We start from the raw sequence: 19,085 nt of genomic DNA on the forward strand, positions 1-19,085 counted from the left end.
TACTGAATATAGTCATACCTTAAACCTGCCACAAGATCTTGATAAGACAGGACCCTGATTTAGTTACAAAGGGTTTGCATACCTGGATTTCGTCGAAAAGTCTCAGCGCCCTTTTCCTCATCTCAAGTCGAGGGGGGACATCCTCCATCTTGAAACGATTGACGTCGGACAGCAGGGACTGAAAGGAACATAATCCAATTTATACCAGAGTGCACCTAGTATGAGCTAGGCCTTTTTGATTTTGGATTGGTGTAATGTATTAATTGCTTTTTCTGACGAGACCCTGAATTTTATCAAAAAAGATTTTGGTGTTTCATGGTGGTTCATGATTGTGAATATGTTCTACAGAACAACTACTGAAAGACGTATACAATTTCAGAGGATTCAGTCTATAAAGCTTTATATCAAGTGTTTACCCAATGACATGCTACAATACATATAGACATCTGATTTCTAACAAAACTTGTAAAGTTCTTATGATTTTTGTAGGTAAAACTTAATATAAAATGGAACCATTTTTGTAATTTGATATTTGTTAATGTATTAGTCACACTGGGACTCAATCTGTAAGAGCTCTCATTGTATAAGATACAGATAAGATACTTGTTCTTTTGCAGATTAAACACAACAATTCGATTACGAAAAGTGTGTCATATATATTACAAAATATGACCTCCAATATAGAGGTATAATGACAATATTAATCTGTGATTGATTTTCAGGTGACACTGGCAGTGGATAGCACGCTATTACAATGTCGTTGGAGAGATAACAGTGTAGTTGTGCACACCCTTAAGAAGAATACCAATTACTGTATCCCCTATCTATTAAAGCCTGTTAGCCTGTAGAGACCTCATTTTCTTGTGGGTGGACAGGGTGTGTAATTTATCAGATCTGAACAAGCGTTTTTCGCTTAAGTTGTCAAAGACAGAAGCACTCCAGCATAAGTAGCACTTAAATATTGGAGTGAAATAATATTCTGACACACCTTCTCCACATGGTTAAAAATTGTTGGTAAATTTATTTAAAAATTGCATGATTATGTTACAGTCTGGTGGGACCTTAACCGTTTAAGTAAGTAGGCAGTTGTTACACATGTCACAGTCTCAACATGATGAACATTTGTGGCAAATGATGCTTAAACTTCATGATGAACGATAAAGTTACAGACCAGACAAGCTGTTTCATGGCCAAATGTAAGCTTCGATCTCTAAATGTGACCTTGACGTTAAAGGTCACGGAGCTTGCAGACTAGGGATTCAGCCGCTAACTCCTCCTACCTTCATCTCTATGAGAGTGAGAGGGAAATTCCTCTGTGACAAGGTCATGATGACCTCTTGTAACCAGGCAACCAGGGGGACAACCAGTTCCTTGTATTCTTCTGCTTTCAGTTGAAGCTCCTGTGAAAGCAAAACACAACTTGTACCATTATGTAGTGATTGGCTATAATTGATAATTATGATACAAAATTAGCTCTGATACATATTAACGACCAATGCTCTTGCATAATTTTATATGTATGCTTGAATCCATATCACTTCAAAATAAGTAGCAATTTTGGTTTACTATCAGTGTTTTTGAGAAACCCTCAATTTACCATCAGCATTGTTGTTAAATATTTCTGGATGCTGCAGTGCAATACATTGTCTTTGAGAATGACTGTTCAACAGAGGGGGGCATAAACTGCAGAATCATCCAAAGTATTGGGAAAAAAAGAACTCCCCTCACTACCCCCTTTTAAACATTTTTGAAATTTGCTGTGGTATAGTGGACATTGTCTGTTAAGGACTGTTCCACAGATAGAAATTAGTCATACATGTAAATTACAGTCATTCAGATTTCATCCTGTTACCCCCCTGTATAATAGTAAAATATCTTTGAACACTCGCGTAATACATAAGTTTTATGTTTGTTCACCATTGGTTTTCCTATCTGTACACCTATGGAAATATGAAATTCCATCCCACTTCTTGTTTCAACAACTTCATACAAGCCAAAGAATACCAGATCCCCCCCAACACACATGTTTATGGTATATATACATTGTCCTTGAGTGACTGTTCCACAGAGGGGACGTCTGGAAACACGTCATACAAGGAGGAGACGTAGGTGATGATCGACTTCTCATCTGGCTTCGGAACATCCACGTCTGAAATAAAACACAGAAGTTGACAAGAACCATTATATTTGCATTTGATCCTCCCTCTTTCAAAAAAGGGTTTAATGCATGTAAGTAAATTGTAGTCCCAGATAAGACTGTGCAGTCCACAGGGTTTAATGCATGTAAGTAAATTGTAGTCCCAGATAAGACTGTGCAGTCCACACAGGGTTTAATGCATGTAAGTAAATTGTAGTCCCAGATAAGACTGTGCAGTCCACAGGGTTTAATGCATGTAAGTAAATTGAAGTCCCAGATAAGACTGTGCAGTCCACAGAGGGTTTAATGCATGTAAGTAAATTGTAGTCCCAGATAAGACTGTGCAGTCCACAGGGTTTAATGCATGTAAGTAAATTGTAGTCCCAGATAAGACTGTGCAGTCCACACAGGCAAAATCAGCAACCATTTATCCCCTGACTGACTTTTCTTTGAGAAGAATGTGTCGTCCCTGATGAACAAGTGAAGACTGCACAGGCTAATCTGAGATGATACTTTACGCACAGGCTAACTAAGGCATTTCTTTACCAAGTTGGAGAACAAAGGTTTGAATCTTCTAGAGGATATTTGTTGGATTCGGTGATATATCGAATTAATTTCATGAGTGATCATAGAAAACAATATTTTCGCCACGAGTGAAAATATATATTTTCTATGATCACGGGTGAAATAAAATTGATATTCCATCGAATCCAACAAATTTTCTTTTTCTTTTATGCTTTTTTGACCGTTTATTTACATTGTAAATGAGTTTAACTGGATAATTTCGCTGGATTAATGACGTCATTTCGGCGAAAAAATGACGTCATTTCACAGTAAAACAGTGAAAAATATCCATATTTTTCACTGTTATTTTTCACTGTTTAAAACAGTGGAATACCAATTTTATTTCACTGATATTTCTCTATAAACCACCAGAAGCATAAAATAAACACAGATCTTGCACTCCTCGCAATGTGTTCTTAATGAATAAAATACAGTTTTTCACAAAGTGGGTCTGTTGACCATACAGCATCCATCCTATGAAAAAAATGATATGCTTTATATATGGTGAACACATTTATATGAACATGATCGCAAAAACAAGATGCAATTCAAAAAATATTATCTTGGTTAATTTCTTTTTCAAGTATACACCTAGGTTTTAATTCTACGCCATTGATAAATTCTGTATTTAACTATTTTGGCAAACAAAACTGCTTATCAAATTTATTGAAAATTATGCTGCTGCATCAAACTACTAAGCATTTTTTTATTAGATAATTTAACCTTTAATGTTTAAAAATACAATTAAACACATACAATGAAATATAATATAATATAATTATAAAGTTTCATAAGATTTGATAAATTGATGCTTTCAAATAGAATTTTAATTTCTAAACAATGACCAATAGACAAATATTAATGTCCCATTTTCAATTTAATGGTTTTATGGTGTTTTTCCACATAATACGAATGTAATTGACCGACTGAAAAACATAAGAATACCTAATTTATTGCAAAAACAATAGGACATTGTATCCATAAACCGATTTGAAGCTAATATGTATTTGGTAAACAGTTTATCCAATTTTAATTAGCTCAAAGGAATGTGTACTCAACAGGTTTAAAGATTTTGCTAGGCTACCAGTAATTTAAGCAATTTACAGTTCACACCTTAATAGTACATAACTATTGCGCAAAGAGGCAAATTAAGTGAACTTTTAAATGGACTTACAAATGATATGTTGCACAGATATTTACAAGCAATTGAGACAATGCTGTTTTGTATTCTTAGATTGTTCACGGTTTTTTAAAGTTTTTCAGTCATGTTAAGGCAGTCAGTTAACATTTCTCGGTGCTTTACTGAAAAAGCTAGAATGACCTAAGCGGTTAGCATTTAATAATGCTCCTTCAAGAATTCAACAAGACGTTGCAGTTTTGTGTAATGAATTGAATGTTAATTTGTTAAAATGCTTGACGTGTGGAATAAATGTTTTGAAAATATAATGCATAAAATGCACAATTTCCACGAGGATTACACCTGGTTGCAATCATCAGTTTTCCAAGTAACTGGCCATGATTTCATTATGAAGGTGTACACCCTATGGTCCAATTAGTGTGGTAGGTGTAACAAAGCCCACAAACTGTAACAAAACCACTAACTTATGGAATTTACATCATACTTTGTCTGCATGATTTTACTGCAGGTAATGACTGCCTACAAGTTCTGTCGCTCATTCAAAGCGTGCGCTCTCAATGGCAAATATCGATTTCACAACACAACGATGCTACACCGTTAGGTGAGCTTTAATTCGGTTAACGTGAAACATGAAATTGACAATCCTAAATCGGCTCTCAAAATTTTACTATTATCTTAAAAAGAACTCCTGAATATGGAGCGCTCAAATTTTCTCGCACACATGCTGAAAATGCGTTTGATCTTTGGAAAAGTAGTTTCGCAATCGGGCATTCTAGAATGGACACTGGATTGATAGCTGAGCTCTTTTACAACTATAGCAAGCCAGATCTGGCTATTAAACTGGATTCAATCATAATATAAATTGTTCAGTGATTAATATTTTGTACATACTGTATTGGCAATTAGTCAATGACATGTTTATAGTCCAGTACCTCAATACTTATACAATTTACAACAAAGGTCCATTGTTGTTTTACAGTAATAAAATTTACCCAAAATCCTTGTTGGAAATATTCTACATGATATCCTTACCATGTAATTTAATAAAACATTTAAAAGCCACTTAAAAATCGTGTCAAATTCTTCCCTTTCCAAGCAACCTGCATACCACAGATAGCAATATGATAATTATTATGAAATTTATCCTTTCATCTTTGTCATTAAAAGAACACTCTCTACACAGCAGGGTTACAGCTAACTACAACAATAATTTTCCGACCTGGTCATTTGGGGTTTTATCTCTATAATTTATGACAAATACCCCTGATTTGAAAGGACCCAAGTTCACTTGATTTTAATTGTGCCCAGGGTAGTACAGGGCCAACTGTACTAACAACATTTTTTCTGTCAATGGAACCTTTATTCCCACTGATGGATTTCAATTGATGACTTCTACAAAACTAATGTAACTGACTAGAATGATATTAAACGTCCTTCAACAATCTTTTTCACAATAGAGTATTATATTTGGATTAGCTATTAACCCCTTCACCACTTAGATATGTATGTTGACTCATGTGTAGTCCCTCAGAAAATTTAATTTAAATAAAGACCTTTCTTACTAGATTCAAATATTAAAGACTTTATTTTAACCCTCAGATGCTGATGAGCAGCAAACAGCATAAAACCTGTTCTGGTTTTATGCTGTTTGCACATAGCCATTTTCCCTTTGCATCCAAGTGGGAAAGGGTTAATTTGATGGCTATAAAGTTGATAGCTTCAAGATCAATTTTACGTTTTTCTGTTGAAAAATGATTTCTTCAACATTGAAATAATATCTAGACATGTTAGTATCATAATAAAGTCAATGTCTATCATCAAGCCAAACCTAAAATACTGTACAATATTGTTTCTGTCTCCCTAAGTCAGTTCAAATGTTCACTTTACACCTCATTGTATGCACAAACAATTTAAGAGTTTTTCACTAAACATCTGTATGTAAGCATTTTTCATAATGAAACATGACACCTTAAATATTCTATGCATGATATGTTTCTATAGGACAATCAGAGGGATCATTCTGTAAAGATGATCAAATTAAACTGGATAAATTATTCATTGTTAATTAGCATTCACAAAACCACTGGAAACTGGATAACTATGTCAAAATCTTTTACATTTTATGAACAACTTGTCTATCTTGTAAGATCAACCTTATAAATATTAAGCCTTCAATTATTATTCTCTCCCCATGAATGATGGATTCAAGTCTTTCAAAGTTGACAAAACATACTTTTGTTGGGAAATAAACTTTTCTGCACAAAAAGGCCAATAGATAAAATCACGTTTAAATAAACATTGAGATAAATATAGATTGCTTATTTGAGCACTTGTTGCGTTATTTTTTACCAATAATACATCAATTGTACAAGATATAATATAAATCTGTTTGCAGATAATTCCCTATGCCTCTTATAGCGAGGCTAGAGGATCCATGAATAACTGCATTATGTGTGTATTCAAAGCAATACTGATGTATCTTACAAGATATTTTAGCTTTACATTTATATTTCTATAGTAATATTCAGTTCTGATAATGTCATACCCATATAGTAAAGACTTAACTCAATGTCATCTGACACTATCTGAAACATCTCTTTTCACAACCTATATATTACTTAGACCGTTAAAAAAATTATTGTGGGAAAAAACTAATAATGTAATACATAAACATGTTTCAGGACAAAAAAAAATGTTGACAGTAATCCATCATGAAATGGTCACAAAAGAAGTAAAATAACATCTTATTGTAAAATTGTTATAAGGAGCTACCTTAGACCATCAAACCTTGTGTGAAACCATAGCAAACAGGGTAGCTCCAAACCAGGGTGGTGTAAGAACCATGTTTGCCTGACAAGGCTAATATAATGGACATGGCTAAGGTATTTGCCCTAATGGACATGGCTAAGGTATTTGCCCTTATGGACATGGCTAAGGTATTTGCCCTAATGGACATGGCTAAGGTATTTGCCCAGATATGGTGAAAACTAGTGTTAGATCCACAAGGCTAATATAATGGACATGGCTAAGGTATTTGCCCAGATATGATGAAAACTAGTGTTTGATCCATTAAAGGAATATGTTTCAAGGATCTTTCTTCACAGACTTTTCTCATTCAACACAATATGTATGTAAATAAAAGTGCATCATAGTTAAGGCTTTTGCCACAATATGGCACATATCAACAGGTTTATAAACAGATATTAAAACCTCACTCTACCAATAAAGTCATTACCACTTATCAGAACTCATACCTTCAGGATCAAGAAGGCGTGTGACTCCAAATTCTTTCTCTGCAGTTGAGAAGGCGAGCTCGAGGTTTTGTCGGTTGGTCTGGGACTGGACACGTCGAAAATCTATCAGGTTTGGCCTGAAATAAGCATATTCCATACAATTATGCATGTATCGAACATTAACTAAGCAAGGTGTAGTGAATTGCATGACCAGTCTTTTTTATTTATTAAGTTTATGAAATGAACATATGATTTTTGCACATGGTCAAACTTTTTTGTTTTTCTTTTTTTGTGGTGGTGGTGGGGGGGTGGATTTTATTGAATACGAAGAAAATATTTTAACACTGGCAGCACTTCAATAATTTAAATACTACAATACAATAAATTTAATGCCATCAAAAGCCTTGACAACTTCACAATGTACATCTTTGCTGCTCCTGAAGAGATTTGCATTTAAAGGCAATATTATAGGCTAACAAGCACTTGTAAACTGCCAATACACACATACCTTTCTTATGAATGCAACTTCATGTGTTTGAACATTTACAGATGCCTGTTTGATAATGACAGTCTGTTTGAATTATTTCATATTAAAGCCTACCACATTTGTTCTCCCACCTAGAGTAAATAGTGTCGGAACAGCAATAAAATAAAATGTAAAAATCGGCTTATTTCGTAAAATTGCCAAATAAAATTATGCAAATGAGACAAAAGAATATGCAAATTGAGGCCAGGTCATATTAACATACGAGCAAGCCCAGGCAAATGCCAACAAACCGCACAGAAGTGAGTTCTTAGCAAAAAGCTCAAAGGTGGCAATATGCTGTCCATAAAACAACTGTGAGTCATCTCCTAAAAGCCAAATGGTTACATCGACATACGAGTATAGAAGGTGGATACGCCATTCTGGCTCTAATATCTTCTCTATATGAGCAAGATTTTCAGCTGTTTTGGTATCATATTTCTAAGTCATACTCATAGATACTAGTACCAACCTATTTATGTGAAAAAACATTTTTCACACCTTGCAACTTTTTAAGACACTAGGGCTTAGGCTTACGTTGTTTTGTTTCGTTTTTGTCATGCTGAAAATACCTTTAATTGAAAGTGGATAAAAATACCTAAGTGTTTGTGTTAAAGTCGTTGTTCAGGTATATATTTTAGTTAGCACTAGTTTATGCTATAAAACCATTTTTATCCTGAGCTGCACTTTTATTGAATAATTGACTTCATGTTGCAGTGCAGCCTGGTGTTTAATCAATGAAAAAAATGTAGCCCCATGTGGCATTAGAAACACTTCGAAACAAGAGGTAATAAAACCCCATGATTTGTCAAATAAATGACTTGGTAATCAATCTAAGAAATCTGCATTAAGAAAGGTGTGAATAATATTAGATTTCAATTATGATTATTTTTGTATACACTGCTCGTGATTTTAAAATGCAACCAAGCAAAACAGGCCAAGTAAAATAGCTGTAAACGTACATAGTAGTTAATGAAGAATATCTTATTCAGGTATTACAAGGTTAAGGTTAATTACAACAAATTTGATGAGATGTTTGTTGGATTTGACGCACCTAAATAAGTAAAATGAAATGAAGTATGTTTGCTTCTTTATCGGTAAAATAGTAAATTTTTCCCTTTCCCAACATCCTAACCCATTAGGAAATCAATCTTAGAATCCAGTAAATTTGGATAAAAACTTATTTTGGACCAAAAATGTGCCAAATAACGCGTTTTAACATCTGAAAGAAATCCTATGGGAATAAAATATTGAAATATCATATAAAGTTGAATATCATATAAAGTTCCTTCAATGAGGAGAGACCACCCACTTTCATAACAAAACATAAACACACCATAGCATGAAGTATTCCAAATGGCCCAATACTTCAATCAAACCAGTGAAAACATTTTACAAATCATCTTGCAACAACTGAGCACTTGTGTTTTTATCTAGCCACTACAGATCAGTTGAAGTATCAAATATTTCACTGTTCAAACATAGGAAAAGTGTTGAATCATTAGATCACATACCCCACAATAAAGTATGACAAACTATAATTCGCCGACTGCAATCTTCCAGTTATTTAGGTCACTAGACTAAGTACAAGTATCGTCAAACAGCATTTGTAAAAAAAGAAATTGCTAAATAATCAGGCAAAAAGAATTTCCGCTAAATTCACACTTCATTACATTTTTATGGTGCTAGGGCCATCAGCAGACTTTTTGTCATATGTTTCAAATCTCAGCGGGCAATTAAATGGTCATTTATCACTCTTTATTCATAAAACCAACAAGTCTTATCACATTGCCAGCTCTCCAACTTTTTTATTTAAAGATTTTCACATCAATTTTATTGATCAGCCATATTGGGGCTACTGTGCAATATTTGACATTTGTTTTGCGGGACAATCTGTGAGAAAATGCAAATTTTTATAAGAACATATCATGCTTTCATCGTTATGTGCACAAATTGTGATGTCTTCTGACTTATGTATTAATATCTTCCTTTTGGGAAATTCGAAAATTAATGACCAACCATACAGTGGCCGGTTTTGTAATGTCAGATAATTCAATATACATGCCATAATTTTTCAGACCAATTCCGGGACATTGAGTTAAATTGTCCGGGACTTTTGCCGATTTTCCGGGACATGTATAAAATGTAGCGATATTTAAAGACAAATGCATTTTTGGTTCGTTTTTTTTGTTTCGCATCGTTAATTGCAAAAGTTCGAAAGCCTATCCGAAATACACTTGATCTATTAACGTCAAATTAAACATTACTACTTCCGTTACTAGATACAAGCCGCGTGTTTTCAGTGTAAGCGTTCTAAACATAGATGGTGACGTCACTGCGTTATTGTTATTAAGACCGGTGTGTAACGCGTAGTTGTTGATACACCTTTATTCATTTATAACATTTATATAATAAAAAATACAACAATACAGTACCGTTAGATCGTCAACTCAAATCAATTCACAATACATACAACCAATCACAATAAAACAAATACAACAAAACAGTACCGGTAGATCGTCAACTTAAAATCCGGACAATCACTCATTAGTTACACACTTGTGCCATAGTGACCTAGTAGATTAAAGTCAATTAACAACCACATTAAACAATGCCGCCTTTTCGGTTTGACCGCGAACGTGAGACAATAGATATGATAACAGGACCCCTGTTAATTGATCAATTTTGACACGTAGCGTAGTCTGCCTATTCGGGTAGGCATTGTCATGGAGACGCTGCAGATATACACAGATTCGAGGTGCAGTTAAGCCTAAGATAAGGTACATGTATATATGGATCTTGTAAATTCCGGGACATTTGACAGATTTCCGGGACAGCGGGACAAGTGCTTAATTTCCGGGACTGTCCCGGACAATCTGGGACGTATGGCATGTATGATTCAATTCATCAGCATGTGACTAACTACAGACAGATAGCTGAGATGACCACAGTTAAATCTACATCTCACATCTGACCCCCTATGTAATTAATATATTAACCCATGTAAGCCTAGTGGACTCTCCCATCCTTCTAAATTGGATCAATTTATTTCCAAAATTAGGGATGCCTAGTATACTTATTTCTATATTTAGAATATTCTTACTCATCTGGGTCCACGCTGTTTGCCAAGGCCTTCTTTTAGACGCCAGGCATAAATGGTTTAAGGAACATGTGCAGGTAGTAATTTTGTGAAAGACTACAAAGTTGAAGAAATTAAAGGCCTTCAATGAGATGCTATTTACTTATCAATTCAATCAGTTTAAAATAGCTCAAACTTAATAATTTTTACTTCAAAAGAAACACACAAATACGTAGATTTTAATTAAAACACATCAGAAAAATCATATGTCAATACTTCTGGAAAAAAGATACATCATGTGCATCAACAAAGACATATATGATATTATTTGGTATAAAGTGGTATTATGTCTGCCATGAGATTGAAAGATTATAAGACTGTTCCTGTTGTTCACATGACACCATACTATATCTCAAACAAGAGGGTCTGAAAGGCCCAAAGTCGCTCACCTGAGATAAAAAGAAATGACCTGTTCTTTGCAGCCCAAGATATCAATGGAACAAATGTTCTAACCAAGTATTATGAAGAATGAACAACAAATGGCCCCTTGGCGGCCATGTTTTTTTAACAGACCTGAACCATTTTTTAACTCTTCCAAGATATGTCCAAATTTCATGAAGATTGGGAAAAAAATGTGTCTTCTAGACTGTTCACATGTTGTCACTATATACATATAAAGAAAACTGCCCCAATCCCTGGCGGCCATGTTTTTTCACTGAGCACGACCATTTTCAAACTCGTCCGAGACATCCACATAACTAATGTTTTGACAAAATTTCCTGATGATTAGGCAAAACATGTGACTTCTAGAGTGTTCACAAGTTTTTTACTATATAAATATAAGGAAAAAGACCCCCCCCCCCTGGCGGCCATGTTTTTTTACCTATCCAAACCATTATCGAAGAAAACTGTCCTATCCAGGTGTGGTAGTGCGGTCTCCTTCGCTTACGCAAATGAACCGGTCACAGGACGGTTACAAGTTATGTAATGCAGAAATATTTATTTGACAAACTCTTATTTCCGGTCAGGATGAATATACTGACTGGTTGTAATTCAATTAACTAAAGGCGTTCAGTCAGGGGCACCTAAATACACTCAAAGAATTTATTTATAAGTGAAAACCAAGGCAGCTTTAACAAAAATAACTAATTTTTATTTCAAGAACTCGGAAAATGCATGAAGAACAATAACAGAAAATTAAGAACAGGTACAAGCCAAGTCTAAAGAATCTAAGTATCGTTACAAAAATGAACAACATACAGCAAATACCTTAATGAATGTAAAAAGAAGTTCAAAATCTGTCCGAAAAAACTGATATAAATATTAGTTACTGTTAGTCTAGTAAGTGCTTCAAAAATCTAGTTTACAAAATAGGTCTAATTTAATCTAAAGAACAATATTTATGGAGATAAGGAAACTTCAGTGAATCAAATGTAAAAATAAGAAAAATTTACTACAGTTATTGAAATAGAATAGAGTCTTTCTCATTTAGAAAATGCCAAATAAAAATAATCTAAATAATAAGAATAATTTAGAAAAATAATGCCAAAATGTCTTGATGCTGGTGTTAAAAATAATTTAGAGTTTAATCATTTCAAAATTCCAACCTTTTTCAAGAGCTGTTAACTTTTCAAAAAAGCATCAAGAGGTGTTTAAATCAGACCAAACAGCTTATTTTATACAGTTCAGAAGAGATCAATGGCAGAGTAGTCAATTTTCCCTCAGAACAGTGCATTTATCAATGATCAATATCTTTCCAAATTCCAAAGCAGAACTAAAAATAGATTACTGAACCAGGTTAAACAAGGGAGATAAATACTGCATAAATACTGCAAAATCATGTACATGTTGTCTTTCTTTCAGTTATCTCTTAGTTGAAAGGCTTATCATAAATGTTAATGACTAAACAGTTATGTTAACTATGAAAATTCTGTGTTATGAAAAATTACATTACACAGTTAATGTCAAATAATATTGACATAATAAAACCAAACTTTACTACACAGGAAACCAATATTCTGACCAAATTTCATGAAGATTGAGCAAACTAGAAAGTTAACAAGATTTTACTATAGCCATATATAGCCATATAAGGAAAAATGCCCCGCCCCTTGGCAGCCATGTTTTTCAAGCCAAGGATACCATTTTTGAACTCATCAAAGATATCATTGGGACAAATCATCTGAGCAAGTTTCATGAAGATCGGAAAATAAATGTGGCCTCTAGAGTGTTAACAAGGTTTTACTATAGCCATATAAGGAAAAATGCCCCGCCCCCTGGCGGCTATGTTTTTCAACCAAACGGACATCATTTTCGAACTCGTCCAAGATATCATTGGGATGAATCTTCTGACTAAGTTTTATGAGGATCGGACAATAAATGTGGCCTCTAGAGTGTTAACAAGATTTTGCTATAGCCATATATAGCCATATAAGGAAAAATGCCCCGCCCCTTGGCAGCCATGTTTTTCAAGCAAACTTAACCATTTTCAAACTCATCCAAGATATCATTGAAACAAATCTTCTGACCAAATTTCATGAAGATTTGACAATAAATGTGGCCTCTAAAGAGTGAACAAGGCAAATGTTGACGTCGCACAACGCACGACGAACAACGGACAAAATGCGATCACAAAAGCTCACCATGAGCACGTAATGCTCAGGTGAGCTAAAAAGGAAGTTATTTCTACCAATTTATTAAGCGTACAACTAGATATAAGCCCGAGGAAGCTTAAGCAAAACTGATTTAGTATGCTCTATGGAAAAGGGTTCTGTTTCCAAACAGGAAATTGGATACCAAAGTGTTCGACAATAAGCCCAAAACTTACAAAAACATCAATATTAAAATAACAAGAAGTAAGCAGATGATGAATGTCACAAATTAATACTCTCTATTTCTTTAAAATAATTTAGCAGTGTAGCCTGTCTTTATATAGAATTTGAAAATAGTCTGGGGATTTTTTTGCCCTTTCACGTGTAAAGCTTATAACCCTAAAAAAACATTATAACTAAAAGTCAGTTCACCTGTTTCTGTGAATGATGGAGAGGAATGCTTTGCCATCACGCCAGCTCTGGTCGAAATCTCGCACCTGGACCCCCGGGTAACCGTCGGTGGTCCGTCGACTCCATAGCAACAGAGCGTCCTTTGCGCTGATGTCCTCAGGTTGGCCAGGGACCACCACATCTGATATCTGCAAGTAGAGGGACACAGGTGGGTTACCCAATACCTCTCAGATACGCCTTTGACACATTAATAGTCCCTTAGAAAATCAAAACAAATTTAAGACCTTTCTTAAAGTGTTCAAGGCTAAATTTCCAATTCTATGATACTGATGAGCAGTATACAGCATAAAACTCACACAGACTGCAAGTTACTGGCAGGCTGTTCTGGTTATATGCTCAGGTTGCAAAGAGTCATTTGTACTTCGCTTCTGAGTGAAAAAGGGTTTAATGGCAGATCAAAACACAAGATGTTTGTTCATGTAAAGATTCTAAGTATGTAAAGATAAGGTTTTTAATGAAATGGCATTAAGTGGCTGTTTATCAAATCCAAAATAGGAACAATATTAGACCTGTAATCCTGTAAGGCACTAGATTTGCCAAGATATGATAACTTGTATGAACATTAAGTAAGTACCTTAAGAAAGGATCTTTACCAAATGATATTGTTATTGTATTCAAAAATCTTTTCATGCAAAGGACATTATACAATGTATCATAATTTATGTATTATTTAGATCCATTTTCTGCAATAACCTGAAGTTTGCAATACTATAGGCTCCTCTATGAACACATCATCGGATACCCACGTTTGACCCATTCCTTTACTCTCCATTTATCGACTGTGGGACATAACGAGCTCTTTTCACCATTTTAGGGTGTGTCAAATCCAGTAATTTCATTGGATCCTTCACGGTTTCATGAAGATATTTTTTACCAATGATACAACTCGTACTATAGAGACTTCGGGTTTGTTGTCAAAATTGCGTCATCTGTAGAAATGGACTCTTGTCGTGCATGCGTATACTTTAAAAATGAGAATTTAAACGACTTTCAGAGTAAAAGTATCTTTAGTCTTTTTAAGCACTCGGACAGGTGGATGGAAAAGCTTGGTGTATCAAATCGCAATTATCCAGGCCAAGCATTGACACCTCCAAAGCCAAATTCTTTTTGTAAACTGCGATTTTGTTGGTCTACTGAAAGGTTACAGTTAAGGTCAAAACGGCGTGTATTGCTTATATTGTCCCACGGCTCATGCTGGAGAGTAACGGAATGAATTAGTCGTGGGTATCCGACGATGCTATGAACATCATTTTTAAATAATATGCAGCATTTGTATAACTTAACAATTAATACGTTGACACTATCATATATAGTTTAACTTAAATTCTATAAGCAATAATACACTCAACAATTTGGAATGTATTTTACATTTTTATTATTTACTTAAAAGATAATGTCTCCAAAATTTTAATGTAAACATGGCCCTATAAAAACATATCCTTATTTTATCCTTATTTTATCCTTATTTTTTCTTTTTTCCTTTCTTATATGCGTTAATTACATTTGACTGTTACTACTTTTCACCGATGTAAATTTTGTTTGTTAGTTATGACACAAAATTACGTTACTGATCAACAATCAATTTTTGTCTTCAATTTCTTCTCATATCATTTGATTCATCTGGCTATGACAAATTCAAAACCTTAAAAATTAAAAGGAGCATTATTTAACTGTTCCAAGTGTAAGCACACACATGCAATACAGATGTACAATATGCATTTAACTAAGCTTTGGGCATTGTCCTGCATAACAGGTGCTTTTTTCTTTGAGAGGAATCATCCTCCATCCAATTAAGCTGAGCTGAGTTCTGATTTTTTGGTAAAAAATAAAGACAATTACCAGTTCCCCTGTCATTACTTACATAATGTACATTGGATGGTTTTATGACCATGAGAAATGCTTTTACAGACATAGCTACCCTTTGGTGAGCCAAGTTATATGACAAGTTTTGGTATAAACTAATGCAGCCAGATGTACACAATTATTATTATAATTCCCCAATACACCCTTGCCTCAGTGTGAACAAAAAAACAAGCACAATTTTCCAATGTACAAGATTAATAATAACAAATGTGTAAATGTTCTTATTCAAAGCCTCCAACTGTCATATTAAACAATATCATTCAGTTTTTAGGCTCATGCTATGAATGGCACTTTAAGAAAATAATCTGGAAACATATCATCTAGCAATATTTTATGGAAAAGCAGTTTTTACTGGTGTTTATCCCCCTATATCAGTAGTAACTATGAATATGAAGAAAGGCACAAGGAAGACCTTAAATAAAATTTGTATAATTTATTTTACAATATTATATGTCAAACAATTAATTATATTTTGTTCAACTGTGTTCTTTGTGATCCTTTTGAAACAAATATTGACGTCATTATGCAAACATGCTTAATTAAGGGCCAAAATGAAAATTATTGTGTTTTGAAAGTTGCACCCAACATACCATGTGCAGAATTGTATTAATTAAACATACATTATGAGGCAACTCATGCAAGATGAAATTCTAGTAATTAACAATTATAGTTGCTGCATGAAACAAAAACAAAGGTTGAGGGTGCCCAGTTCGTAATGCAGTTAAAGCAGCAGCAGTTTACAAAAAAAATAATACCGTGAATCTTTCCTTTTTGGTTGGCTTTTAAAAAATACAAAACATATATGTGAATAAGCCATTCAGATATATAATCAACAAGACATGTGTCCCTGGAGCACAGATGCTCCCAAATTCTTTTTTTTAACAACAACACAAGCCGTTTTATGATCACATGTGACCTTTGACCTCTAAGTGTGACCTAGACCTTTTAGGTAGGGAGAAAGGTGTAACAAGTGAAAGGTGGTCTAATGATGGTCGATATATGTCAAAAATCCATCAATAAATATTATTTGAAATTCATCAATAAATGGCAAATTTATAGCAAAGGCATGAATTCGACCTTTATCTTCTTAGTTTTACCTTGACCTTTATGGTCGTTTGAATGGAGTTACACATGACTTGTCGTCTTATGATGGTTGGGATTTGTGCAAAATAATTTAACAATTCAACAACAAATGAAAACATTAGAGCACTTAGGGCATGAAGTTACACACAGACAAACAGACCCATGGACAAAGCGACTGCTAATTATGCCGCCTTCTTTGAAAAATCATCCGACCAGAACCCGCTAATAATATGCACATCTCCTCTTGGTAGTGAAGCTTCCCATCAAATTTCATTGAATTCCGGTCATTAGTTGCTGAGAAATAGCCCGGACAAAAATTGTGCACGGACGGACACACGGACGGACAGACGAAGCGGCGACTATATGCTCAACCCAAAATAAACTTTTGGGGAGCATTAAAATCCTGTGAGTCTTTCTTTTTATTATTTCTTTAAAAATAAGAGCTTCATTTAAGATGAAAGAATCTTAACTTTAAATTACACACATTAGTCAGTATTTTCCTCTAATACAAACAGATAATATACTAGGAGTTAACACATATACTGAAATTAATTGGTAAGATGCAGAACTGTCAAATAACATAATTTCCAAATCCTTTTCTTTAGCTTTTCAAAAGGTCTCACATTTCAACCCTATTTTGCTACACATATTCTGAAGTTTGACTGTGCTATTAAATGACAATGCAAAAACAGCTTGTTTCTGCCTCCAAGTGACATTATCTCTACCCCCAATGCCATTGACCTTAATGGGCAGTTATTGTGTCTAGCCCTAATGGGTTACACTCCAACAGAATGTGCAAGGCCACAACCCTCAATTAATCTGACATTTTTTTTACATGCCAGCAGGGGTGGGTGGGGTAAATGATAAATGAGCTCGTTTAAAAGAATGTGCCGTAGTGGTTCAGCCTTTCCCCTGAGGGCCGTGTTCATAAGTAAGATAGTGTAAAACATACCTTATAAAGAATTCTTAATTATATACATTTGTTCAATGTCAAAACAGCACATAGAAATACTACAAATAAGGACAAATGTATGCTTGTTTCTTTTAACGCAATTTAATGAATATTTCATTAAATATATCATGGAAGTTAATAAAATAAACATGACATTTTCAAGTAAATCCATATGTTTGAAGTACAACTTTATTAACAATTCAAGCAAACATACTCTTTTTCCCTCAGGATTTTCCTTGATCGATAGGGAACACCAGGACCCAGACTATAAACTAGAACAACATAAAATGTCCGCCTACACTGAAGACTGCTTCATTGCAGAGTTAATAACTATAATATAATAACTATAATATAATCGGACATTTTTTAGAACATACTGTCATATGAACCTGGGTACACCATCACATGTTCTTTCAATAGAAGTAACAAATATTTACATACAAACGAAACACTGTGATCAACATGAAAACTATTCCAAAAACTTTGAATCAGACATGAATTTTACAGGCAAATATTGTTTTATACAAAAATTACATTGCCAAACAAGATTTTGTTGGTCCAAATTCCTCTTTATGTTGCAACTGAATTTAGGCAACATTGTCTTAAAGATGATATACGAGGTGAATGATTCAATAAGATGTAAGCTGTAGCAGAAAATAAATAGTGTGAAGTTCATGGCAAATATATAAAAAAAAATAACCTAAAAAAATAAGTATTTAACACAAAGGGTGACGTTATTGATGTACAAGAACATTAGCCACTACAGTTTGCTGCAACTTGCACAATGAAGAACCCTTTTTCCTACTCATTATCACACAATTATATCATATTATCTGAAATAGTAAACTGGGACTGCAAGCTGTCAGTGAATATTGAAAATAAAATATTGTGTTGATGGCTGCAATGTTTGTGTAGAGAACAGTTAACCATTCGAAACCAATCAAATAGACATAATAATCTAAAATGGTTGGACTGCATTAAAAGGAATACTGAATGTTATGAAACATGAGCCATAATTAAAAAACTTTTAGCATTAATTTAGATCCATAAGAAAACAGTTTTTGTTCAATTTCATTGATCAATGATCACCATTATGCTAGCTTTATGACACTGACATTACGAAGCTCTCCTGTTAGTTTGTTGCCCATTCACAAATATAATGATCCTAGTATTGGATTCCACAAGGTCTTAACCTTATTTCACATGGTCTTCACATATCTCCTTCAGACATACTGGCGCGCAAACCAGTGGCTTCTGAAGAAATGTCTGCCATTCTGTATTTATGTATAGACTGTGAAGATTTCTCATTTTATTAAATCTAAACAAAAATGATTTAATGCTAACTTTCATAAAATATTACTGAAACAAAAAGGTAGGAATAAATAACTCTTAGCACCATGTGTACATTTATGCCCCAGTTGACCAGGACTTAGGTCACACATTATTTCGAC

The 19,085-nt window shown here is 34.1% G+C and overlaps 1 protein-coding gene across 1 annotated transcript in view; it reads right to left on the reverse strand.

Annotated features, from left to right (window-relative positions):
- LOC127860768 (microtubule-actin cross-linking factor 1, isoforms 1/2/3/4/5-like) overlaps nt 1-19,085 on the reverse strand; it is a 258,995-nt gene that overhangs the window by 132,036 nt on the left and 107,874 nt on the right. Inside the window, 5 exon segments of the mRNA XM_052399044.1 lie at nt 83-178; nt 1,281-1,400; nt 2,043-2,149; nt 7,094-7,209; nt 13,698-13,864. Coding sequence (XP_052255004.1) covers nt 83-178; nt 1,281-1,400; nt 2,043-2,149; nt 7,094-7,209; nt 13,698-13,864 — 606 coding nt within the window.

This window comes from Dreissena polymorpha, chromosome 15 (assembly GCF_020536995.1).
Source record: "Dreissena polymorpha isolate Duluth1 chromosome 15, UMN_Dpol_1.0, whole genome shotgun sequence".
NCBI lineage: Eukaryota > Metazoa > Mollusca > Bivalvia > Myida > Dreissenidae > Dreissena > Dreissena polymorpha.